Here is a 26,767-nt window from a genome sequence, read left to right on the forward strand (position 1 = left end):
GCCCTCATGGCAGACTGATCAAGCAAGTAAGAGCCCATGGGATCCAATGCAAATTGGCATGTTGGATCCAAAATTGGCTGAGAGGCAGGAAGCAGAGAGTGATGATAGAGGGATGTTTCTGTGACTGGAAGTCTGTTTCCAGTAGGTTTCTGCAGGACTCAGTGCTGGGGCCCTTGCTGTTTGTGGTGTACATAAATGATTTGGACTTAAATTAGGAAGTATGATCAAGAAGTTCGTGGATGATATGAAAATTGGTAGGGTGGTAAATAGTGAGAAAGATAGCTGTAAACTGCAGGAGGACATCATTGGAGTCATCAGGTGGGCGGAACAGTGGCAAATGGAATTCAATAACCAGGGGGCATAGATGTAAGATAAGAGGTAGAAGGCTAAGAGGGGAATTAAGGAGAAATTTTTTCACTGCCTGAAAGGGTGGTTGAGTCAGAAACTCTCATAACATTTAAGTATTTCGATAATCACTTGCGTTGCCAGAGGCTCCAGGGCTATGGACCAAGCGCTGAAAAATGTGATTAGTAGAGGACACGATGGGCCAAATGGCGGCCTCCTGTGCTGTAAACATCTATGAGTAAAAAATATTCCATAGAAACTAGAACTATCTGTTCTGAATTTCTATCTTATAGTGATTATGTTTGTAAACTCCCTTTACAGGATGTTAGGAGAGGATTTACAGATGGGAAGCTCAAATTGAACATCATGGCCTGATCTGACAGTCACTCAATTCATCAAGACCTGAATATAATCAGTCTTTGAATGTGGAAGGAGAAATGTCTGTCTGTTCTATCTGTGGGAAACAGCTTCAAGCATCAGTGTAGTTGGAATATCACCGAAACACACACACAGCTGAGTGTTCCAGCGCACTGACTGTGCAAAGAGTTTGAGCCAGTTACACAGCCTGAAAAGAAAATCACATCATTCACAGAAGAGAGATACCGTGCACATGTTCTGTGTGGATCAGGTTTCAACAGATCGTCCAGGCTGGAGCGACACAAAGACACTTACACCATGGAGGAACCCTGGAAATGTGGGGACTGCAGGAAGGGATTCAGAACCCCATCTGAGCTGGAAATTCATCAACGCAGTCACACGGGGGAGAGGCCGTTCACCTGCTCTGAGTGTGGCAAAGGATTCACTGATTCATGGCACTTGCAGAGACACCAACGCACCCACACAAGGGAGACGCCATTTACCTGCTCAGATTGTGGGAAGGGATTCACTCGGTCACAACACCTGCAGACACATGAACGCACTCACACTGGGGAGAGGCGTTTTACCTGCTGTGTGTGTGGGAAGGGATTCACTCAGTCAGTTAACCTGCTGACACACCAGCGAATTCACACTGGGGAGAGGCCGTTCACCTGCTCTGTGTGTGGGAAGGGATTCAGTAGGTTCGGTAATCTGCTGACACATCAGCGAGTTCACACTGAGGAGATGCTGTTCACCTGCTCTGAGTGTGGGAAGGGATTCACTCAACCATCTAACCTGCTGAAACACCAGCAAGTTCATGAATGACTTTAGGAGTTGGATTCAGCTGTTTTCGCTGCTGTTAATCACATCCAGGACTGAGATGTGTAAGAAATGCGCCCTAGCTGCACGCTCCCATGGTTCAGAGCTCCTAGACATGGAACAGAAGGCTCCTTTACAACTGGGTTTAGAGTCAGGAATAACAACGATGAATGCTGGAAATCAGAGATTGGTGTAAAACTGTGATCTGTTCCTGACTGAAAGTGAAACGGCAGGTTTAAGTTTCCAGACTAAGAAATGACTGTGGTAATTATGGTACAAGGATTTAAAATGTTTGTGTGACTTTCCTGAGGCTACCAATATAAGGCAATGGCAACAACAACTAGCATTTATCTAGAACCTTTAACATAGTAAAACATTCTAAAGTACTTCACAGATGATCAAAAGCTTGGTCAAAGAGGTGGATTTTAAGAAGTGTTTTCAAGAAGAGGCAGTTTAGGGAGGGAATTCCAGAGCATGGGACCGCAGGATCTGAAAGCACAGCCTCCAATGGTGGAGTGATGTAGGTGGGGGAGTGAGGAAGGGGTCAGAATTGGAGGAGCACAGGGAGATCAGAGGGTCGTGGGGCTGGACGAGGCTCCAGAGACTGTCTGTCATGGAGAGAGTGGCTGCCTCCATGGAGCTTCAAGCATGACTCTGACATGGGTCCATGCAGGTTATGACCATGGCCGTGCAGGAGATGTCTGCTGCCTTAAACAGGATGACAGACACTGTATCCGTGGCCTTACAACACGTCACTGATCTTCACCATGCTGGTCTGCAGCAGAGTGGGAGGAATGATATGATTCTGGTCCAGGAGAGGGATGATGGAGAAAGGAGACACGGAAGTGGGAACTCCAATCAAAGTCTTCCAACCTTTCATCCATTAAGCACCCACCAATCTCAAGCAGCACCTGACACGTGGCCGCAGCTCTCGACATGCAGACCCATCTCCTGCCCTGTCTCCCACCAGCTGAATCTGCCCCTGCACAGATGCAGGTGGATGAGTCATTGCCAGGACCCTGAGGGGCTCTGAAATCCAGAGGGTGGAGACCACAAGTCTTTCAGCAGTGAGAGCAGGGATGTGAGCAGCTTGTCTCTCCCTCTGCTGAAACCACACAGGATGCACCGTGTAGAAGCAATAGGAAGGGTCTGGGCTAGAAATTGTAATTCACCAAAGGTGCATATGGGGGTTTGACAAAATATTAATTTCCATTTAAATGACAACACAGAAAATGTATTGACGGGAACCACTTCCAGCTCTTGTCCGTTTTTACATCCCGAGGGCCAGCTCACCCTCTCGCTGGGTTCATGCTGTAAGATTATTAGGTTATTAACAAGATAATTCCAAGCTGTTCCAGTACAGCTTCAACACTGGTATCTACCCGGCTCTGTGGAAAATTGCTCAGGTATGTCCTGTAGACAAAAAGCAGGACAAATCCAACCCAGCCAATTACCGGCCCCTCAGTCTACTCTCAATCATCAGTAAAGTGATGGAGGGGGTCATTGACAGTGCTATCAAGCATCACTTGCTTAGCAATAACCTGCTCACTGACGCCCAGTTTGGGTTCCGCCAGGGCCACTCAGCTCCTGACCTCACTACAGCCTTGGTTCAAACATGGACAAGAGAGCTGAAATCTAGAGGTGAAATGTGAGTGACTGCCCTCGACATCAAGGCAGCATTTGACCGAATGTGGCATCAAGGAGCCCTAGCAAAACTGGAGCTAATGGGAATCAGGGGAAAGCCCTCCACTGGTTGAAGTCATACCTAGCACGAAGGAAGATGGTTGTGGTTGTTGGAGGTCAATCATTGAATTCCAGGACATCACTACAGGAGTTCCTCAGGGTAGTGTCCTAGGCCCAACCATCTTTAGCTGCTTTATCAGTGGTCTTCCTTCCATCATAAGGTCAGAAGTGGGAATGTTCACAGTTGATTGCACAGTGGTTAGCAACATTTGCGACTCCTCAGATACTGAAGCAGTCCCTGTCCAAATGCAGTAAGACCTGGACAACATCCAGACTTGGGGTGGCAAGTAACATTTGTGCCACAATTTGTGCCAGGCAATGACTATCTCCAACAAGAGAAAATCTAACTATCACCCCTTGACATTCAATGGCATCACAGTCACTGAATTCCCCACTATCAACATATGGGGGGGTTACGATTGACCAGAAACTGAACTGGACTAGCCATGTAAATACTGTTGCTACAAGAGCAGATCAGAGGCTAGGAATCCTGTGGTAAGTAACTCAGCTCCTGACTCCCCAAAACCTGTGCACCATTTACACAGCACAAGTCAGGAATGTGATGGAATACTCTCCACTTGCCTGGATGAGTGCAGCTCCCGCAACACTCAAGAAGCTCGACACCATTCAGATTGACACCCCATTGATTGGCACCCCATCCACAAACATTCACTTCCTCCACCACCAACACACAGCGGCAGCAGTGTGTACCATCTACAAGATGCACTGCAGGAACTCACCAATCTTCCTTAGACAGCACTTTCCAAGCCCATGACCACTACCATCGAGGAGGACAAGGGCTGTGGACACATGGGAACACCACTACCTGGAAGTTCCCCTCGAAGCCACTCATCATCCTGACTTGGAAATATATCGTCGTTCCTTCACTGTCACGAGGTGAAGGTCCTGGAATCCCTCCCTAACAGCACTGTGTGTGTACCTACACCACAGGGACTGCAGCAATTTAAGGAGGCAATTCAGCACCACCTCTATGGCAGTTAGGAATGGGCAATAAATATCAGCCTATCCAGCAAGGCCCACCTCCCATGAATGAATTAAAAAATGTTAACATTTAACTCTTGATAATTAGAATCTAACATCTAACTTCACCTGAAACACTCCTTTGTAGAACAGTGCAGTGGACAAAGGTAGGAAATAGGACATGGTATAGAAAAGATGCCAAGTTCGAGGGATCCTGGGAAGTTATGTCAAGTTTTAAAAAGCTCAGTGCAAGTAAAGTTAAAAAATGCCACGAAGCTGTTTATGTAAGTTAATACAGGATATCAATGAAATAAATGACAACAGAATTTAGCTTTGAGATAAGTGGAAAACAGAACAATGAGGAATAAGCAGAACATGTTTACGTGATTTAAGTGAAGCTAATATTGTTGATGTGAACTTTGAATACGATAAACTAATGTGACTCAGTTGAGCGCACCAAGGACTTCACGCGGTGTTGATCTTTGAGCTTTTCCTATCTCTCTTGAGTTTTAATCTTCTGATTCTGGATCCTCTTCCCTCAACAGCCTTGTCTCAGAGGATCTCATTTATCCCAACTGATCAACCCCCTCCCTGCTTCTGGTCATATCCATGTGAGCAAAGCTAACTTCACTGAGTCATGTTAGTTTACAGTTCATGTGCGCAATGCAAGCTTCACTGTCTGGTTCTCGACACGGGTGATATAACCTGCTTTAAACTGTAAAGGACTGCCTGGGTTTGTCACTGGAGTTTGCTTGAAATTCAATAAACTTGTCCTGACTTTTTTCTCGATGAAGTTGATTCCCAACTAAGCTCTGCTGCCAAGTCTGTTCCTGACTGAAAAGAGGAGGAAAACTTCCAAAATCATACCATGCTGAATGTCAATCTGGGCTGGGAGTCACTGGGTGGATGTGCAATGGGTGGATGAGCGGGTGAAGGAATGTTCAGTGAACAGGGAGGGGGAGGGGCTGGGGAGTTGGTGCTGCTGGTGGGAAGTGTTCATTCTGAAGGAGTCCCACCTGAAACAGTGACCATTCATTTATCACTTTCAAATGATTGAGCCACTGTGTATTTCCCCATTTTGTTCTTTCAGTTTTCCAGGATTTATATATTTTTTATTTCTGCTGAAACATATTCTTGTAACACTGAAATCCAGAGAGTTTGAAGTCTGTTAAAGTCAATCTCCACTGAGTACACAGGAGGACTCAACTGATCCTAACTTTTTATGATATCAATAAACAAAGATCTTACAAGATGTCCATATGGGGAATTGATTTTCTCTGAAACCAGAGATGGTCAAACTATGTCCCAAAGTTCAGATTTGGGCCTTGAGCCTGGGCTATAAGGCCCACATACATGGAGCACCATTACCAGATGTTCTTCGTCCCCGGTTTTAATGTCTCCACCATTAGTGGCCATGCCTTCAGCTGCCTGGACCCTAAGCTCTGGAATTTCCTCCCTAAACCTCTCCACCTTTCTACTTCACTTTCCTCCTTTAAGACACTCCATATAACCGACCTCTTTGACCAAGCTTTGGTCATCTGACCTAATATGTCCTTATGCTCCTGTGAAACTCCTTGGGACATTTTATTATGTTAAAACCTCGATATAAATATAAGTTGTTGCATTTGTTGTTATAGTTCAGTCAGACCTGATCATTTTCTGAGTGAGTGAGTCAGCCTGGTATCAATGTAGCTCAGACAGACACAGCTTGTTGGAACAGATCTCGGGAGAAGGAAGCTCTGAACTGACCACTGGACTTCCTGTTCTGCACAATTGGGAAAAGGTGAATGTTTCCAAACATTGAAAATTACTAATAAAGTCATTAAAGATGGTTTGTCATTGTGAGCTGCATTATCTGGTAAAATTAGAGTGAAGGAGTGGGATTGATCCACAGCCTGAGTCACCAGTTTAAGGACAGGAGGAGAGAGAATCTGGAGAGGAGAAAAGAATAAGTGGGAGACTGGACACTGAATCTGGAACAATGAGCAGAGAGGGAGAGGAGTTTGTGGGACAGAGATTTATAGATTTGTGGGAATGAGAGGGAAAAATCTTTCATAGAAACTAGAATTATCTGCTGTGAATTTCTATCCTGTATGGACAGTGATGGCTTTTGATGAGTATTTGCAGATGGGAAACGCAAACCAAAAATCTCGATAAGATCTTGAGGAATCACTGAATTCATGTACGATTAAAGCAAAATACTGTAAATACCGGAAATCTGAAATAAAAACAAAATGTTGGAAAAGCTCAGCAGGCCTGGCAGTATCTGTGGAGAGAGAAACAGAGGTAACGTTTTGAGTCCATATGATTCTTCTTCAGAGAATTCATGCATAATTGGCCTCTGGTTATGGAGGGATAAATGTTCTGTTTATGGGAAAGATTTAAATCATCACTGTAACTGGAAAATCGTCAAGACACACAAAATGTTTTCAGTTAATGTTGTGTGGAGTATGTTAATGAGAAATAAGAGGATCTTTTTGGAGACACCAGAAGTATCTGTGGGAGTGGGAAGGGAAGACATTACCAGTGATTCTCTGACTCTGATTACATAGAGAAGAACAGAACCAGGAGAGAGCAGCCCCACCCAGCTGGATGACAGTGGAGAGGTGATGGAACAGAATTATGTGGTCAACCTTGTCAAAGGCTGCAGACAGGTCGAGAGGGAGAGTTTATCTTTGTCATAGTCACATCGGATGTTTTTTTTTATTCATTCACAGGATGTAGGCTTCACTGGCTGGGCCAGAATTTATTGCCCATCCCTAGTTGCCCTTGAGAAGGTGGTGGTGAGCTGCCTTCTTGAACCGCCGCAGTCCATGTGGTGTAGGTACACCTACAGTGCTGTTAGGGAGAGAGTTCCAGGATTTTGACCCAGTGGTAGTGAAGGAACAGTGATATATTTCCAAGTCAGGATGGTGAGTGACTTGGAGAAGTTCCAGGTGGTGGTGTTCCCATGTGTCTGCTGCCCTTGTCCTTCTAGGTGGTAGTGGTCATGGGTTGGAAGGTGCTGTCTAAGGAGCCTTGGTGAATTCCCGCAGTGCACCTTGTAGATGGTACATACTGCTGCTACTGTATGTTGGTGGTGGAGGGAATGTCTGTGGATGTGGTGCCAATCAAGGGGGCTGCTTTGTCCTGGGTGGTGTCGAGCTTCTTGAATGTTGTGGGAGCTGCACTCATCCAGGCAAGTGGGGAATATTTCATCACACTCCTGACTTGTACCTTACAGATGGTGGACAGTCTTTGTGGAGTCAGGAGGTGAGTTCCTCGTCATTTGTAACTTTGGTAAGAGCTGTTTCAGTACTGTGGCAGGGCAGAAATCTGATGGAGTTTGAGGAATCATGGACACAGATATGGTAGGTGAAAAAATGTTCTCGGACTTTGAAGAGGAAAGGGAGGTTGCAGATTGGGGAGTAATTTGCAAGGATGATGGGGTCAAGGGTTTGTATTTTGAAGGAGTGAGAGACAGTGCCTGAAGAGAGAGAACTGTTAACAAACTCAGTTAATATGGGGAAGTTGATTGATCAACAGTTTAGTGGGAACAGGTGGGTCTCATGGACAGGATGAGACCTCAGAGGACATGAGAGGAGATGGGAGAGAAAGTAGAGAAAGATGCGAGCGCACGGCTGGGACAAGGGGGAACTTTAGATGCAGTTTGGCCTAGTAGACTAGTGGAAGGGAGAGAAGCAGCAAAGGCAGCTAATTGGATTGTCTCAATCTTGGTGATAGAGAAGATCCATGAGCTCCTCACACTTGTTGGAGGTGAGGATGGAGGAGACAGGGGAGAGGGAGAGCCCTTCAAAAGGAACTAACTTATGTTAGAGATATTAAAAAGATTCAAAACAGTGTTTAACACAAAACTGATTTATTTGACTTTTAGCCAGAATATTAGCCCCAAAAACTGGGCTGAAGATTATTAACATAAGTAAAAACAGACCCCAATGAACATCCTTCAGTTCTGGTAATTATTTGTGAACTCGCTGGTGTCTCAGGAGACCGGATGAGGTGGTGAATCCCTTCCCACACTTGGGGCAGGTGAACGGCCTCTCCCCAGTGTGAACTCGCTGGTGTGTCAGCAGGTTGCATGATTGAGTGAATCCCTTCCCACACTCAGAGCAGGTGAATGGTCTCTCCCCAGTGTGAATTCGCTGGTGTACAGTGAGTTGAGATGATTGCCTGAACCCAGTCCCACAGTGGGAGCATCTGAATGGTCTCTCGTCAGTGTGAACACGTTGATGGGACATCAGTTCCCCAGCACTTTTATAGCACTTTGCACAGTCTGGGCACCCAAAAGGTCTCTCTTCACTGTGAACTCGCTGGTGGCTCAGCAGGTTGTTTGAAAGAGTAAATCCCTTCCCACACGTGGAGCAGGTGAATGGTCTTTCCCCAGTGTGAATGCGCCGATGCTTTTCCAAGTCAGACGGGCATCTGAATCCCTTCCCACAGTCCCCACATTTCCACGGCTTCTCCCTGTTGTGACTGCATTTATGTTTTGACAGACGAGATGATCGGCTGAAACCTCGTCCACACACACAACACGTGTACGGTTTCTCTCCACTGCGGACGGTGCTTTCTCCTTCCATGTTTAAAATCCGATGATATCCAGATTATGATAAATTGCGTGACTGCGTCAGATTCTGATGTGGTGTTTGGTTTCCAGTTTCCCAAATGCAAATCCTCCCCTTCTAAACCCTGTGAAATTGATGTAGATAATAAAAAAGGGAGTGAGAGAGAACCCACAAAAACACAAAGGCAGGTTGTGAAATTGAGCTGAATAAATCTGGTCATTTGTGGGGCTGACACTAGGAAAGAGTGACCATGAAAAGCTGTTTCATGAAAGGTGAAGGAGCATTTAATGCATCTTCAAGTCAACCAGAACTTTGACAGAATCTGCCAAACCTTCAGCCTCCCCTACCGAGAAGGAGCAGGGTAGAGGGTGTATGTGAACACCATCACCTCCAAGTTCCCCTCCAACTTGCACACTCTCCTGACTTGTTGGACATCCAGTACTGGATGAGCAGAAATTTCCTCCATTTAAATGTTGGCAAGAGGGAAGCCATTATCTTCAGTTCCTACTACAAAATCCACTCCCCAGACACCAACTCCATCCCTCTTGCAGCTCTCTGAGGCTGAACCAGGCTGTTCACAATCTTGTTGTCATATTTCAGCCCAAGCTGAGCTTCTGACTACAAATCACTAAAACCACCCATTTCCCCCTCAGTAACATCACCCAGCTGTGCCCCTGCCCCAGTTCATCTGATGCTGAAACCATTCCTTTGTTCCCTCAAAACTGGACTATTCGAATGTGCAACTTTTTGGCCTCCCAGATGCAACTCCAGGGAAACTGGAGGTCACCCAAAACTCAGCTGCTCATGTTCTTACTCGCACCAAGTCTTGTTCACCATCATCCCCTGTGCTTGCTGACCGACATTGTGGGGATCTCCAGCCCTACAACCCTCCAGAATTATCTGCGATCATCTAATTGTGACCCACCCCCAGCTCCAATTCCTCCCTTGTGTCCACAATCTCCTCCGGCCTCCTGAGCTGCCTGTTCCACCCCAGTCTGTCTCTACCAGCCGCACTGAGCATGTTCCGAGCACAGCCCGGCCCCCATGCCGGCGCTCTGGGTGCCTGTTCTCATGGTGGGGGATTTTCTGACACATGGAGCACTCTGGGTAAACCAGCTGCCATCAAGACCAATCAGTGGACAGGCAATTGTTTTCCCAGTTGGTAAAATGGAAGATCCATGGCAAGTGGTGGATTGGACAGGAAAGACTATGAGAGGTTCGGACACTTTATTAAATACTCACAGCAGAAGCACATTAATCTGATCGGAGATCACTTCCACACGAGCAGCCAGCGGTGTGAAGCCTCCTGAGATTCCGGTCCCTTTCCAGTCAGTATTTACAGGAGCTGGGACACAGAAAAGAGTCTCAGTAAAATCAGGGATTTATTTGTTCACTGTTTTAAAATGGGTCTGGGCTCACACTCGAAGTTTGTTCAGCCTGTGACTCCCTGGGATTATTAATCCTCCCCCTCCAGACCCTTTGGGCTCTCTATTGTTTCTCAATGTCCTCCTGGCTCTGTGACTCCCTGGGTTTATTAACCCGCCTCCTCCAGACCCTTTGGACTGTCTACTGTTGGACTCTGTATTGTTTCTCAATGTCCTCCTGGCCTTGTTGTACCTGATCCAATAAAAACCCTCCTTACATCACACAGGGAACAGCTTTAGACATGTTCTGACTTTTCACCTCAATCTTATTCTGCTGAATGATCTCACTGACCATTCCCTTTCTCTCGATCAGTGCGTCCACCATCTCTTTTCTGGATTTCACTCCTTCTTGTTGTTCCAGGATTTCATCTCTCTGCCTTTTATTTCTTTTACTGAAGATTCCTGTCCATTGCTGCCTCACAGCCTCGTCCTGTTCCCACATATTCTCCATGTCTAAGTGCTTCCCAGTGGCCGTGCCAGCCGTGGCCCCTATTCCAGCCCAGTCACTGATCCCTTTCTTCCCTCCACCCTTTTTACTGGTGTCACTATCACAGGGACGATAACAGTGTTTTCCGAAAACTGCCTTAACATCGGGGTCTTGGCTACTGGGTGGTTATAGTCCACCTATCTCTCTCCCTGCATTCTGACTTCTGAAATCCCTGGATAATTCCCTTATCATCCGAACATCAAGGTGCTTGAAGATGGGATGACATAACCTTGGGGACGGGTGTATGGTGTTCAGGGCACATAGTACAGGAACTATTTTAAATCTTGTATCATTATGTAGGCTTTGTGAGTATGGGTGATGATTGAACCATTTGTGGGATCGATTTCTTATGGCAGGGCAGATTGAGGGGTAGTCAGTGAAGCATATGGGGTCTTGGGCTTCAGATATAGAGGCACTGAATACAGAAACAGGGAAGTGCACCAACAGAGAGTTGTGAGGATCAGGAACTCTCTCCCTGAAACGATGCTGGAACCTGATTCTGTGTGTAGACTCCGCCCACTCATCCTATCTAACCTGTCAGTTCCAATTAATATCCCGAAAACTTTGATCAAATCAGGTCTTAATCTTCTAAATTCCAGGGATTACAACCCTCACAGTGAGGTGATGGATTTTAGCAGGAGGGATAGGGAGAGGGAAGATATAATTCATGGCACAGCTCTAAAGAGTGAGCATGGACAGAGGGACCTGGGTGTTCATGGCTTTGATCTCTGAAGGTGACAGGATGTATTAAGAGAGTGGTTAGCACAACAATTTGGATCTTGAGCTTTATAAATGGTGGTTTTGAGAGCAAAAACAGGGAAGTTATGCTGAATTTTTATAAAGCTCTGGTTAGGCCACAATTTGAGAATTGCATCCAGTTCTGGTCACCTCACTTCAGGAAGGATGTGAAGGTCCTTGAGAAGGTGCAGAGGAGATTTACCAGAATGGTTCCTGCAAAGGAGGCTGAGGGGAGATTGATAGAGATGCACAAGATTGTGGCAGGTTTAGATAAGGTGGACAAAGAAAAGCTATTCCCATCAGCTGATCGTACAAGGACTCAAGGACAGAGATTTAAGGTTTTGGGTAAAAGGTGTGGGAGATGTGAGGAAGAATATTTTTACACAGTGAGTGGGAATGACCTGGAGGTTACTGCCTATGAGGGGGTGGAAATGGACATGATGAATGATTTCAAAAGGAAATTGGATAGAAGCATGAGGGAAATAAACTTGCAAGGATACAGGGATAGAACAGAGGAATGGGACTGATTGGATTGCTCTACATAGCTGGCATGGACTCAACGGGCCTAATGGCCTCCTCTGTGTCATAATGACTCTTTTGTGTAATCTCAATCTGTAATTTAACCCTTGGAGCTCAGATCACTCAGATAAATCTGTGCTATACTCCCTCTAAGGCCATTCTATCCTTCCTGGTGTTTGTTGCCCAGAACTGAACACAGTTCTCCAGGACAAAAACAAAAACAAAAATACCTGGAAAAACTCAGCACGACTGACAGCATCTGTGGAGAGGAACACAGTTAACGTTTCGAGTCCGTATGACTCTTCAACAGAACTAAGGAAAAATAGAAGAGAGGTGAAATATAAGCTGGTTTAAGGGGGGCTGGGACAGGTAGAGCTGGATAGAGGGCCAGTGATAGGTGGAGATTGCCAAAAGATGTCATAGACAAAAGGACAAAGAGGTGTTAACGGTGGTGATATTAGCTAAGAAATGTGCTAATAGGTGACATTAAGGGTAGAAAGCAGGATGAGCAAGGTACAGATAGCCCTAGTGGGGGTGGGGTGGGGGGAAGGGATCGAAATAGTCTAAAAAGTAGAGATAAAACAATGGATGGAAATACATTTAAAAATAATGGAAATAGGTGGGAAAAGAAAAATCTATATAAATTATTGGAAAAAAGTGGGATTGGAAAAGGGTGGGGGGGAAGGAGGAGAGAGTTCATGATCTTAAGTTGTTGAACTCAATATTCAGTCCGGAAGGCTGTAAAGTGCCTAGTCGGAAGATGAGGTGCTGTTCCTCCAGTTTGCGTTGAGCTTCACTGGAACATTGCAGCAGGCCAAGGATGGAAATGTGGGCAAGAGAGTAGGGTGGAGTGTTGAAATGGCAAGTGACAGGGAGGTCTGGGTCATGCTTGCAGACAGACCGAAGATATTCCGCAAAGCGGTCACCCAGTCTGTGTTTGGTCTGTCCAATGTAGAGGAAACCGCATTGGGAGCAATGAATGCAGTGGACTAAATTGAGGGAAGTGCAAGTGAAATGCTGCTTCGCTTGAAAGGAGTGTTTGGGCCCTTGGACAGTGAGGAGGGAGGGAGTAAAGGGGCAGGTGTTGCACCTTCTGCGGTTGCATGGGAAGGTGCCGTGGGAGGGGGTTGATGTGTAGTGGGTGATGGAGGAGTGGACCAGGGTGTCCCGGAGGGAACGATCCCTGCGGAATGCCGCCGGGGGGGGTGAAGGGAAGATATGTTTGGTGGTGGCATCATGCTGGAGTTGGCGGAAATGGTGGAGGATGATCCTTTGAATGCGGAGGCTGGTGGGGTGATAAGTGAGGACAAGGGGGACCCTATCACGTTTCTGGGAGGGAGAGGAAGGTATGAGGGCGGATGCTCGGGAGATGGGCCGGACAGGGTTGAGGGCCCTTTCAACCGCTGTGGGTGGAAAACCTCGGTTAAGGAAGAAGGAAGACATGTCAGAGGAACTGTTTTTGAAAGTGGCATCATCAGAACAGATGCAATGGAGGCAAAGGAACTGAGAGAATGGGATGGAGTCCTTACAGGAAGCGGGGTGTGAGGTCAAGGTAGCTGTGGGAGTCGTTAAGCTTGTAATGAATATTGGTGGACAGTCCATCACCAGAAATTGAGACTGAGAGGTCAAGGAAGGGAAGGGAAGTGTCAGAGATCAACCATGTGAAAATGATAGAGGGGTGGAAATTGGAAGCAAAATTAATAAATTTTCCCAGGTCCAGACGAGAGCATGAAGCAGCACCAAAACAGTCATCGATGTACTGGAGAAAGAGTTGTGGGAGGGGGCTGGAGTAGGACTGGAACAAGGAATGTTCCACATACCCCATAAAGAGACAGGCATAGCTGGGGCCCATGCGGGTACCTATAGCCACTTCCATTTGGAGGAAGAGAGAAGAGTTTAAGGAGAAATTGTTCAGTGTGAGAACAATTTCAGCTAGATTGAGGAGAGTGGTGATGGATGGGGATTGTTCGGGCCTCTGTTCGAGGAAGAATCTGAAAGCCCTCAGACCATCCTGGTGGGGGATGGAGGTGTAGAGGGATTGGACGTCCATGGTGAAGAGGAGGCAGTTGGGGCCAGGGAACTTGAAATTGTTGACATGATGTAGGGTGTCAGAGGAATCGCGAATGTAGGTGGGAAGGGACTGGACAAGGGGAGATAGAATGGAGTCAAGATAGCAAGAAATGAGTTCCGTGGGGGCAGGAACCGACTGACACAATCGGTCTGCCGGGACAGTCCTGTTTGTGGATTTTGGATAGGAGGTAGAAGTGGGCCGTCCAAGGTTGGGAGACAATGAGGTTGGAAGCTGTGGAAGCAAGATCTCCAGAGGAGATGAGGTCAGTAACAGTCATGGAAACAATGGCTTGATGTTCAGTGGTGGGGTCATGGTCCAGGGAGAGGTAGGAGGAAGTGTCTGCGAGTTGACACTCAGCCTCTGCGAGGAAGAGGTCATTGCACCAGAGAACAACAGCACCACCCTTGTCAGCAGGTTTGATGACAATGTCTGGGTTGGACCTGAAAGTACGGAGTGCAGCAAGTTCAGAGAGAGACAAGTTAGAGTGGGTGAGAGAAGAGAAATTGAGACGACTGATGTGTGCTCTTACCAGGGTTTGTGTGTCTCAGTGACACTGATACCTGAAATCTTCTCCCACATACAGTTGAGACAAACCTTTTCCTTTCCACATTCAAAGGGCGATGATATTCAGGTCCTGATGAATTGGGTGACTGTCAGATCTTGATATGATGTTTGGTTTGAGTTTCTTGTCTGTCAATCTTCCACTTCCAGTAACCTGTATGTTTATGGAAACCATCACTGTAATTCCAGGATAGAAATTGAAGAGAGAGACATTTCTCTTGGTTGGAATTTGCTGTGTGTCAATCCTCCCCTTCTAATCCCGTGTAAAAGGAGTTTCCAAAGCCCACCCCTGTCAGTCCAGGATGGAAAATCACAATATTCTCTCCTCCTGCTGACAGGGACAGGGATGACCGCGCATGCGCCCTGCTGCACATTGACCCCGCTCAAGATGGCGGCCGTTAAGCCGGACCTGAGAAACAGGCAGTTCACGAGCTCTCGCACCCTGTCCCGTGTAAATAAGATCGGTAGCTTCTTAGTCGGGATTTGTGGCTTCCACCGGGTGCTTATGAAGCCTCCCCGTCCACTCCGCTGGCTCTTATCCTCTCCACCCACCCACCGGCTCCATTACTCACCCTCACTCGATTGTTTCTCCCTTCTCCGTCTAACTCCAGGCACAACCTGCACTGTGCATGCCCCAGTCAGTGACCGCATTGCGCAGGCTCCGGTTACAGCCCAGCAATACGCCTGCGCAGAAAGCGCCTGTGGTCTGGATAGGTCACATTCTTCTTCGCGGAGAATGCTGGGTAAACGCTCCGCCATTGAAAGACGTCGCTGTTGAAAATCTTGCTTTATTTTATCTTCCGATTTAAATTGGAGCCATTAGGGCCAAGAGGAAACTTATTAAAATCAAATCACACAACAACCAAACTGCGTGGGCCCTCCACCACATTTCTGTCTTGGATATGACTAACAGGAGAACTAACCATTCCTGTCGGATGTGAACTCACTGAAGTCTCAGAGGGTGGGGTGAACAACTGATTTGTTTTCCTTCAACAGAACAGTTAAACTGCTCCTCACCAATAAGATTGTGCTGATTGTGCAACAGATCCTTTGAACTTCTAAAGCTCGAGTACTAGCAGGTGGGAAAATTGAATAAATCTCTCCGCACAAGTGAAGTGTCTGAATGGTCTTCCTCCAGCGTGACTGAACTGTTGTGTCAGTAAATGGGATAACCGAGAAGATCCATTTCCATATTCAGCTGGTGAATGATATTTTGTGGTCGGATTTTACTCATCAGTTTCCAGCTCAGGCGAGCATCCAAAACTTTTCCGGTAATGAGACCCACATTTTTAACACTATCCAGTTAAAGAAAAGGAAAATACTGGAGATGCTGGAAATCTGAATCAGCAGCAACAAAAAGAAGCTGTAAGTAATCAGCAGATCTAGTAGCATTTGTGGAAGGGAGACAGAGTTTACATTTCAGGTCTATGACCTTTCATCCTAACTGCACTGCATCACTTCATAGACATGAAACATTAACTCTGTTTCTCAATCTCCAGATGCTGCCAGATATGCTGAGTACTTCCAGCATTTTCTGTTTTATCTCTGGTTAAGGAATTCGCTCCTGAACTGCACATTAGATTTATTACTGACTAAGTAATTAGCCATAATCATATTGAATGGTGGAGCAGGCTCGAAGGGCCGAATGGCCTACTGCTGCTCCTAGTTTCTTTGTTTCTAAGTTATATTTACTTTCAACCTTGTGTAAATGGAAACATTTCCCAATTTTCTACCCTGTAAAAACACCTCTGTTATCTTAAATTCCTTGATCAGGTCTCCCCTCACTCACTTTTCCAGAGAAAACATGTCAAGCCTGTTCAATCTCTCTTGGTAGGTATACACTTTCAGTTACAGCAATACTCCAGTATTTTTTTTTCTTGCATCTTCTCCAGTCCTCCTTTTAATAAGGAAACCTGGGCTAATCTGAGCAGCAAACTCCCCAAATGTTACAGCATTTCAGTCATTTTCCCATGAGCTGAATAAAAGATGGAACGGAGTGAGCAGATCCAACGAGCCAGTCTGTAACACTACGGAGCATCTACAAAGCTGTGTCTTCCCCTTACAGTGAATCAGCTGGCCATTTCACTCTTAATTCTTCAATTATGACATAAAGAATAGCGTGTCTGAGAATGACAAGGTTTGACCGTGGTGACACTCGGTCATGTTAAGTTGAGTTAATATCATTGCTGAGCAGTGATATGGAGAACTTGCAATTAATGTGTATCTTCATTGTGCATTTTCCAGATTAAAATGAATTGATCTCTGCCTTGAGTATATTCAAGACACAAATCCAAGAAGATTTGTATATCAGGGGAATCAATGGATTTTTGGATAGGGCAGAAAAATGGAATTATGGCGGAAGATCATTTAATGGTGTAGAGGCTCAGGGTATGGTCTCCACCACTTCTATTTCTTATGGTCTTATGAACATCACTGTGAGTCATTTCCAAGCACAGAGATACAGCACCCACCCTTTCAACTCCTTCCTTCCCATGTTCCAGGCCTTCGACATACTTTCCAGGTGATGCTGTGATTTACTTGTACTTCTTGCTATTTAGTATTGTGTATTTTCACTGCACAAGATGCAGTCTCCCCGAGACTGAGGAGACTAAATCCGGACTGGGTGACTGTTTTGTGCTACATTCCCATTCATTCAGCAAGTGTGATCCTGAGCTTCTGATCATTTAGCAATTTAACTCTTCGCCCTCTCTCCTACTCTGACCACCTAGTCCTCGGTCTCCTGCACTGTTCCAATGAAGCTCAATAGACAGTTGTGGAATAGGAGCTCCTCTTGGATTAGGCGCTTTACAACCTTCCAGAATCAACATTCATTTCAACAATTTCAGATCACAGCTCCCATTCTTTCAGATGGTAGGTGTTGGCAATGATTCTGTTGTTACCGGTTATGCCTCATCTGGACCTGTCTTTTCTTTGTTCGCTTGTCTTATTAATTTATTTACTTGTCTCATTATAGCCCAATTTCACCTTGAATCATCATCCCCTTGATCATTTACTCTCACCAGTCTTCCATCCTATCGCAACACCATTTGTTCTTTCCTCCTCTCCCCCTCTCTTTTCCCGGACACTATATTTGCTGGAAAACTATTACACCTCTAAATCTTTCCTGTTTGGTGAAAGGTCACCGACCTGAAACATTCACTCTGTTTCCATCTCCATGGATGCTGTTTGACCTGCTGAGTGTTTCCAACATTTTCTGTTTTGAGGTCGGATTCCCAGCATCTGAGGTATCCTTTTTTTGGGTCACTGTGGATCAGTCTTCTCTCGCTTATCGTTAACTGTTTAAAGGTGAAGAAGGAGCTTTTAAAGATTGAGACAACAGGAACTGTCACCCTGTTCGAAATGAAACTAAACCCACGATTAATTCCTCATCGGCAACAATTTTAAACACAAAGATTCAGTCAGGATTGAACCGGAGACTTTCTCATGTAAAATAAACGTGATAATCACTGCACTGGGGAAATGAGTGTAAATCCCCCGGACAGAGGGGAACTGACCATCCATCTCTAGCTCTAATTCCCAAACCGAAAATGCTGCCAAGAATCAGCAAGTCAGGCTGCGTCTGTTAAATTGCTCTCAGCGTTTGAAACCGTCACAAAGCCTGGGTGATTGACGGCAGCTTAGAACCAATAGGAAGAAGGGGCGGGAAGAAGGTTCGAACAGGAGCTGTTGGTCATCCAACCAATCGGAGTAAGCGAGAGGCGGGGCCAGGCTGACTGAAGCATGCGCAGTGGGGCTAATGGCGATGGTGAGTGGCTTTTTTCAGATTCGCTATGGGTAAGAGGGAGATGGCGAGGCGGAGGGAGCGATGGATCCGATAAGTGGGCGGGGCGGCTTCGTAAATATTTCGTACAAGCCCAAACCCCGAAACAGAACTTACCGGTGCCCCCATTTGCATGGAGCGGGCCAACAGCTTCCAGAGACGAACGACCGCCATCGTTTTTGGAAGGGTCATGAGGTCTCGAAACGTCAACTCTTTTCTTCTCCGCCGATGCTGCCAGACCTGCTGGGTTTTTCCAGGTAATTCTGTTTTTGTTTATGTTTTGGATTTCCAGCATTCGCAGTTTTTTTGTTTTTATCTTTTTTGGGGTAACGTGCAGCAGGGCGCATGCGCAGCAGCCATTTTTGTAGGGGGCGATGTTTTTCCTGACTGGAAGGAGCTTGTTACCCACTGTTCAGAATGGTGACAACTTGTCCATCAAGCTGCATTAACCTTCGAGGCCCAATGTCTTATTGATGAGGCAGAGAAACGATAGAGAAGGAAAGAAAAAGAAGCAAATCTGACTCTGCTGATCCCAATGCCTCATGGGATATCCTGCCCCATGTGTCCAAAGATCTGTGGGTCTGTTCATTCACACTGAGACCTACGGCAGACCCTGAGTAAATGCCATCTTCGAATAGAGGGACTGCCAACAACACTGAGGGGCAGTGTGCAGCTGGGTGCATGCACCGTCATCCTGGGCCAGGAAGCAGGAATGAATGGTGTGAATTTATCCTGAGTGACAGGGGGTTAGAAGATGAGGATTTACACACAAGAAACTCAAACCAAGAATTTCTCGTCTGCATTTCTATCACGGACTGACAGTGATTGCTCTGGTAAACTTACACGGTACCAGATGCAGAGGTCAGTTTTAAGGAGAAAGGGCAAGACTGAGATTAACACAGTAAATTGGAGCCCACGTAGGAATTATTCTAAATTAAGAAAATAATTAAAACAAATTAGTAAATAAACAGTATAGAAAATGCTTTGTATGAAGTTTATGAAATGTCAGTGCAGCTCGGCCATGTGGAATGTGCATCCTTCTTTGGTGAGAAGTCATGCAGGCACAAAATGCCCTTGATAACTACATTTGCAGGAACTGTGACCAGCTGCAGAAACTTGAGTTCTGAGTTGTGGAGCTTGAGCGGCGGCTCTAGTCACTGTGATGCATCCACAAGGCTGAGGATTACGTGGATAGCACATTGAGAGAGGTGGTCACACTGCAGCTAAGAAGTGCACAGGCAGAGAGGGAAAGGGTAACTGCCATAGTATCTAAGAGAGACATCGCTGAGGATGTCTCACTCTCTAACCACTTTTCCATTTTGGATGCTGCTGAGCAAGATGGTTCCTCAGACGACTGCAGCAAAAGTTAGTCCGTGGCACCACGGGTGGCTCAGCTGCACAGGAGGGGAGGAGGAAGAGTGGAAATGCTATAGTAGTAGGGAATTCCATCATTTGGGGAGCAGACAGGCTGCTGCCATAGACATTACTGCAGGATAGTATGTTGCCTCCCTGGTGCCAGGGTCAAGGATGTCACAGAGCAGCTGCAGGACATTCTTTTGGGGAACGGTGAGCAGCCAGAGGTCGTGGTCCACATTGGGACCAATGACATAGGTAGGAAAAGGGATGAGGTCCTGAAATCAGATTTTAGGGAGTTAGGAAGGGAATTAAAAAGCAGGACATCAAGAGCATGAATCTCAGGATTACTCCCAGTGCCACATGCTAATAAGCATAAGAATAGGAAGATTGAACAGTTCAACACGTGGCTGGAGAAATGGAGTAGGAGGGAGGGCTTTAGATTTCTGATGCATTGGGACCAGTTCTGGGGCACGTGGGACCTTTACAAGAAGTACGGGTTATACCTTAAGAGGACTGGGACTAATATCCTCACAGGGAAGTTTGCTAGTGTTGTTGGTGAGGGTTTAAACTTGATTGGCAGGGAGTTGGGAACCTGAGGGGAAATTCAGAGTGCAAAGGAGAAAAACTGGCAGTGGGAAGTAGTGAAGTATTGACTGATAATGAGGGTATATCAGAGAGTTCCATCAAGGTAGATCGAATACTTGGAGAGTTTGATAGAGTTCGAGTAGGCAACACTCAGTCATTAGATGGAGTCATAATAAGCGGGAAAGTCAAAAAAGCCTAAACCAGGGCTAATGTGCATGTATGTGAGTGCACAGAATGGGATTAGTAAGATTGGTGAACTGCAAGCACAGATTAACAAATGGAATTATGATATTACTGCTGTAACAGAGATCTGGCTCAAAGGAGGGCAGGACTGGGTGTTAAATATTCCTGGGTATAAGGTGTTTAGGAGAGAAACAGGAAAGGAAGAAAAGGGGGAGAGTGACAATATTGGTTAAAGATAGCATTACAGTGCTGGAGAGGGAGGATGTTCTAGAGGGTCAAGGACAGAATCTCTCTGGCTATAGGTAAAGAATGGGAAAGGTGCAAGAACATTGATTGGTGCAGGATATAGACCACCAACTAGTGGAAGAGATTTGGAAAAACAAATTTGCAAAGAAATTACAGAGAGGTGCAAGAGTTATAGAGTAATCATAATGGGGGACTTCAGTTATCCAAATATAGACTGGGATAGGAATAGTACAAAAGGACAAGATGGACAAAAGTTCCTGGAATGTGTTCAAGATAATTTTCTACAGCAGTATGTTTCCTGTCTAACAGGGGGACATGCTCTTTTGGACCTAGTTCTGTCAAATGAGTTGGCCCAAGTGGATCAACTATCAGTGGGAGAGCCTCTAGGGAACAGTGACCATTGTATCAGAAGTTTTAGGTTAATCATGGAAAAGGACAGGGAACAATCCAGAGCAGGGATAATTAATTGGGGGAAAGCCAATTTCAATGGGATGAGAATGCATCTGAGTCGAGTGAGTTGGAATCAAATGCTGGCAGAAAAGACAGTGGCTGAACAATGGGGCCACCTTCAAAGAAAAAGCATTGCAGACAATGTTAAGGCATATTCCCTTGAAGGGGAAACTTAGGACAAATAAATCCAGAGTGTCCTGGATGATGAGAGAGATAGAGGTAAAGATGAAAAGGAAGAAGTGCGCATACGACAGATGGCAGGTAGAAAATTCAATGGAGAATCAGGCTGCATATAGAAGGACCAGAGGGGGAGTGAAGAAACTAATAAGAAAAGCAAGGAGAGAGCATGAGAAGAGGCTGGCAATGAACATAAAAGGGAATCAAAAGAGAAGTGGCAGATGGAGTTCAATGCAGAGAAGTGTGTGGTGATTTGTTTTGGCAGGAAAGGTGTGATGAGACAGTATAACATAAAGGGAGAGTCTCTAAAGGAGGTGCAGGAACAGAGGGATCTCAGTGTAGACGTACATAAGTCATTGAAGATGGCAGGGCATGTTGAGAGAGCAGTTAATAAAGCATCTAGTATCTTCGGCTTTCTTAATAGGGGCATTGAGTACAAGAGTATGAAGATCATGTTGAACTTGTAAAAGACACTAGTTAGGCCTCATCTGGAGTACTGCATCCAGTTCTGGGCACCATACTTGAAGGATGTGAAGGCATTGGAGAGAATACAGAGGAGATTCACAATAATGATTCCCAGGATGAAGAACTGTAGCTATGAGGATAGATTGGAATGGTTGGGACTGTTTTCATTGGAGGAAAGAAGGCTGAGAGGAGACTTGATAGAGGTAGTCAAGATCCTGAGGGGTTTAGACAGGGTAAATAGTAAGAAACTGTTCCCACTCAAGAGAACACCAAGAACTAGAGGGCACAGATTCCAAATAATTGGTAAAATGAGTAAGTGTGATGTGAAGAAAAATTTTTTCACCGAGAGAATGGTTGGAGTCTGGAACAAAGGGATGGTGGGGCAAGTTCGATCGAAGTATTCAAAATGGAATTGGATTGCTGTCTGAAAAGAGAGAATGTGCAAGAGTACAGGGATAAAGCAGGGGAGTGGAACTAGGTGGAATGCTCTTTCAGAGATCCAGTGCAGACTCAATGGGCTGAGTGGCCTCCTTCTGCATTGTAAAGATGCTGTGATGAGTTGAGACTGGGGTTCTTCTTATCGTGTCCACAGACAGTCTATACATGGCCCAGCCAGAACTGGACACATTTTTGCGCCTTGTTGTTGAATTCGGCAAGATCTGCAACAGTGCAGGGTTCCTCTAGCGATAGACATTGCAGGAGATGTTGCATAATCTGTGGTACAGTTCCACATTCACAAGTTGTTGGGCTGGTTGTATATCCCCATTTGCTTAGTGACACCTTTGAATGACCTACACCAGTCCTAAGTCTAGTAAGGCACTTCCAGGTTGCCCAGTTGCAATTAGCTCCTGGGGGAAGGCTTTCATCCGGTAGAATTTCCATCGCTGGGGGTTGTTCAAGACTGGCGAGCCGGTCTTTCCACAAGTTTCAGATGGGGTTGATTGTAATGGAACAACGCTGTTCTTGAAGTTCTTCCTTGACTTTAGGTGGCTGGGTGTAGGTGTATGACCACGTACAGGGTGCCTCTCATCTGATTTTTGACGGAGTCGCTCTTTCTTGCTGGCTACCATTCTTTTTGTATCAGGGGAGCGATACCCACCAGGATATATAGGCTGTTGGTGTTTGTTGGTTTTAAACAACCTGTGATAAGTCGGCAGCTTGCATTCAGAATGGCATCCATCTTCTTAGCATGAGGAGATCTTTCCATGGACCTATGGTAGGTGAAAAAATGTTCTTGGACTTTGAAGAGGAAAGGGAGGTTGCTGATTGGGGAATAATTTGCAAGGATGATGGGGTCAAGGGTTTGTTTTTTGAAGGAGTGAGAGACAGTGCCTGAAGAGAGAGAAATGTTAACAAACTCAGTTATTATGGGGAAGTTGATTGATCAACAGTTTAGTGGGAACAGGGTCGATAGACCAGGTGGGTCTCATGGACAGGATGAGACCTCAGAGGACATGAGAGGAGATGGGAGAGAAAGTAGAGAAAGATGCGAGTGCACAGCTGGGACAAGGGGGAACTTTAAAGGCAGTTTGGTCTAGTGGAAGGGAGGGAAGCAGCAGAGGCAGCTAAGTGGATTGTCTCAATCTTGGTGATAGAGAAGATCCATGAGCTTCTCACACTTGTTTTTGGGGGTGAGGATGGAGGAGACAGGGGAGAGGGAGAGCCCTTCAGAAGGAACTGACTTATGTTAGAGATATTAAAAAGATTCAAAACACTGTTTTTAACACACAACTGATTTATTTGACTTTTAGCCAGAATATTAGCCACTATAACTGGGCTGGAGATTATTAACATCAGTAAAAACAGACCCCAATGAACATCCTTCAGTTCTGGTAATTATCTGTGAACTCGGTGGTGTCTCAGGAGACTGGATGAGGTGGTGAATCCCTTCCCACACTTGGGGCAGGTGAACGGCCTCTCCCCAGTGTGAACTCGCTGGTGTGTCAGCAGGTTGGATGACTGAGTGAATCCTTTCCCACACTCAGAGCAGGTGAATGGTCTCTTCCCAGTGTGAACTCGCTGGTGTGTCAGGAGGTCAGTTGACTGAGTGAATCCCTTCCCACACTCGGAGCAGGTGAATGGTCTCTCCCCAGTGTGAACTCGCTGGTGTACAATGAGTTGAGATGATCGCCTGAACCCAGTCCCGCATTGAGAGCACCTGAACGGTCTCTCGTCAGTGTGGACACGTTGGTGGGACATCAGTTCACTGGAACTTTTATAGCATTTGCTGCAGTCTGGGCATTTAAAAGGTCTCTCGTCAGTGTGAACTCGCTGATGGGACATCAATTCCCCAGAACTTTTATAGCACTTCCCACAGTTTGGGCACCCAAAAGGCCTCTCTTCACTGTGAACTCGCTGGTGTGTCAGCAGGTGGGCTGAAATTGTGAATCCCTTCCCACACGTGGAGCAGGTGAATGGTCTTTCCCCAGTGTGACTGCGCCGATGCTTTTCCAGGTCAGACGGGGATCTGAATCCCTTCCCACAGTCCCCACATTTCCACGGCTTCTCCCTGTTGTGACTGCATTTATGTTTTGACAGACGAGATGATCGGCTGAAACCTCGTCCACACACAACACGTGTACGGTTTCTCTCCACTGCGGACGGTGCTTTCTCCTTCCATGTTCAAAATCCGATGATATCCAGGTTACGATAAATTGCGTGACTGCATCAGATTCTGATGTGATGTTTGGTTTCCAGTTTCCCAACTGCAAATCCTCCCCTTCTAAACCCTGTGAAATTGATGTAGATAATAAGAAAGGGAGTGAGAGAGAACCCACAAAAACACAAAGGCAGGTTGTAAAATTGAGCTGAATCAATCTGGTCATTTGTGGGGCTGACACTCGGAAAGAGTGACCATGAAAAGCTGTTTCATGAAAGGTGAAAGAGCATTTAATGCATCTTCAAGTCAACCAGAACTTTGACAGAATATGCCAAACCTTCAGCCTCCCCCTACCGAGAAGGAGCAGGGTAGAGGGTGTATGTGAACACCATCACCTCCAAGTTCCCCTCCAACTTGCACACTCTCCTGACTTGTTGGACATCCAGTACTGGATGAGCAGAAATTTCCTCCATTTAAATGTTGGCAAGATGAAACTCATTATCTTCAGTCCCTACTACAAAATCCACTCCCCAGACACCAACTCCATCCCTCGTGCAGCTCTCTGAGGCTGAACTAGGCTGTTCACAATCTTCTTGTCATATTTCAGCCCAAGCTGAGCTTCTGACTACATATCACTAAAACCACCCATTTCCCCCTCAGTAACATCACCCAGCTGTGCCCCTGCCTCAGTTCATCTGATGCTGAAACCATTCCCTTGTTCCCTCTAAACTGGACTATTCGAATGTGCATCTTGTCGGCCTCCCAGATTCAGCTTCATAGAAACTGGAGGTCACCCAAAGCTCAGCTGCTCATGTTCTTACTCGCACCAAGTCTTGTTCACCATTATCCCCTGTGCTCCCTGACTGACATTGTGGGGATCTCCAGCCCTACAACCCTCCAGAATTATCTGACATCATCTAATTGTGACCCAGCTCCAATTCCTCCCTTGTGTCCACAATCTCCTCCGGCTTCTTGAGCTGCCTGTTCCAGCCCAGTCCGTCTCCACCAGCCGCAATGAGCATGCTCTGAGCACAGCCCGGCCCCCATGCCGGCGCTCTGGGTTCCTGTTCTCATTGATAGGGGGCTTTCTGACCCATGAGGCATTCTGGGTAAACCAGCCACCATCAAGACCAATCAGTGAACAGGCAAATATTTTCCCAGTTGGTAAAACAGAAGATCCATGGCAAGGGAGATATTGGACAGGAAGCACAATGAGAGGTTTGGACACTTTGTTCCTCACAGCAGAAGCACATTAATCTGATTGGAGATCACTTCCTCAAGAGCAGCCAGTGGTGTGAAGCCTCCTGATATTCCAGCCCTTACCAGTCAGTATTTACAGAAGCTGGGACACAGAAAAGAGTCTCAGTAAAATCAGGGATTTATTTGTTCACTGTTTTAAAATGGGTCTGGGCTCACACTCGAAGTTTGTACAGCCTGTGACTCCCTGAGTTTATTAACCTTCCCCCTCCAGACCCTTTGGGCTCTCTATTGTTTCTCAATGTCCTCCTGGCCCTGTGACTCCCTGGGATTATTAATCCTCCCCCCTCCAGACCCTTTGGGCTCTCTATTGTTGGACTCTGTATTGTTTTTCAATGTCCTCCTGGCCTTGTTGTACCTGATCCAATAAAAACCCTCCTTACATCACACAGGGAACAGCTTTAGAAATGTTCTGACTTTTCACCTCAATCTTATTCTGCTGAATGATCTCACTGACTGTTCCCTTTCTCTCAATCAGTCCGTCCACCATCTCTTTTCTGGATTTCACTCCTTCTTGTTGTTCCAGGATTTCATCTCTCTGCCTTTTATTTCTTTTACTGAAGATTCCTGTCCATTGCTGCCTCACAGCCTTGTCCTGTTCCCACATATTCTCCATGTCTAAGTGCTTCCCAGTGGCCGTGCCAGCCGTGGCCCCTATTCCAGCCCAGTCACTGATCCCTCTCTTCTCTCTACCCTTTTTACTGGTGTCACTATCACAGGAATGATTTCAGTGTTTTCCAAAAACTGCCTTAACACTGGGGTCATGGCTACTGGGTGGTCATAGTCCACCCATCTCTCTCCCTGCATTCTGACTTATGAAATCCCCGGATAATTCCCTTATCATCTGAAGATCGAGGTTCTTGTAGATGGGATGAATAACCTTGGGGATGGGTGTGTGGTATTCAGGACACATAGTACAGGAACTATTTTAAATGTTGGATCACTACATAGGCTTTGTGAGTACAAGTGATGATTAAACCATTTGTGGGACCGATTTCTTATGGCAGGGCAGATTGATGTGTAGTCAGTGAAGCATATGGGGTCTTGAGCTTCAGATATAG

General features: G+C 46.1%; 2 protein-coding genes across 2 annotated transcripts in view; both read right to left on the reverse strand.

Moving 5' to 3' along the window:
• The window catches only part of LOC121270149 (telomerase protein component 1-like), a 54,865-nt gene extending 49,204 nt beyond the window's left edge, over window positions 1–5,661 (reverse strand). Inside the window, exon 1 of the mRNA XM_041175458.1 lies at window positions 5,614–5,661. Coding sequence (XP_041031392.1) covers window positions 5,614–5,661 — 48 coding nt within the window. The remainder of the gene's footprint in view (window positions 1–5,613) is intronic.
• Window positions 5,662–7,925: 2,264 nt separating this feature from the next.
• On the reverse strand, window positions 7,926–26,322 carry LOC121270150 (zinc finger protein OZF-like). Its single transcript, XM_041175459.1, has 3 exons — window positions 26,090–26,322; window positions 23,694–24,470; window positions 7,926–8,799 (listed from the first exon to the last, which is right to left on the reverse strand). The coding sequence occupies exons 1-3, from the start codon at window positions 26,320–26,322 to the stop codon at window positions 8,205–8,207; spliced, it is 1,605 nt and encodes a 534-aa protein (XP_041031393.1). The 3' UTR covers window positions 7,926–8,204.
• Between the last annotated feature and the right edge of the window lie 445 nt (window positions 26,323–26,767).

This window comes from Carcharodon carcharias, chromosome 27 (assembly GCF_017639515.1).
Source record: "Carcharodon carcharias isolate sCarCar2 chromosome 27, sCarCar2.pri, whole genome shotgun sequence".
Taxonomy (NCBI): domain Eukaryota; kingdom Metazoa; phylum Chordata; class Chondrichthyes; order Lamniformes; family Lamnidae; genus Carcharodon; species Carcharodon carcharias.

Excerpts from the sequence above, each read along its gene's own strand:
- LOC121270150 (XM_041175459.1), bottom strand. The coding sequence starts at position 26,322 with ATGGAGAATATGTGGGAACAGGACAAGGCTGTGAGGCAGCAATGGACA. Across the intron at positions 24,471-26,089 it reads AAAGCTGTTCCCTGTGTGAT|ATGGAAGGAGAAAGCACCGT; the intron begins GTAAGGAGGGTT and ends CGGATTTTGAAC. Across the intron at positions 8,800-23,693 it reads CTGAGACACCACCGAGTTCA|CAGTGGAGAGAAACCGTACA; the intron begins CAGATAATTACC and ends AAGCACCGTCCG.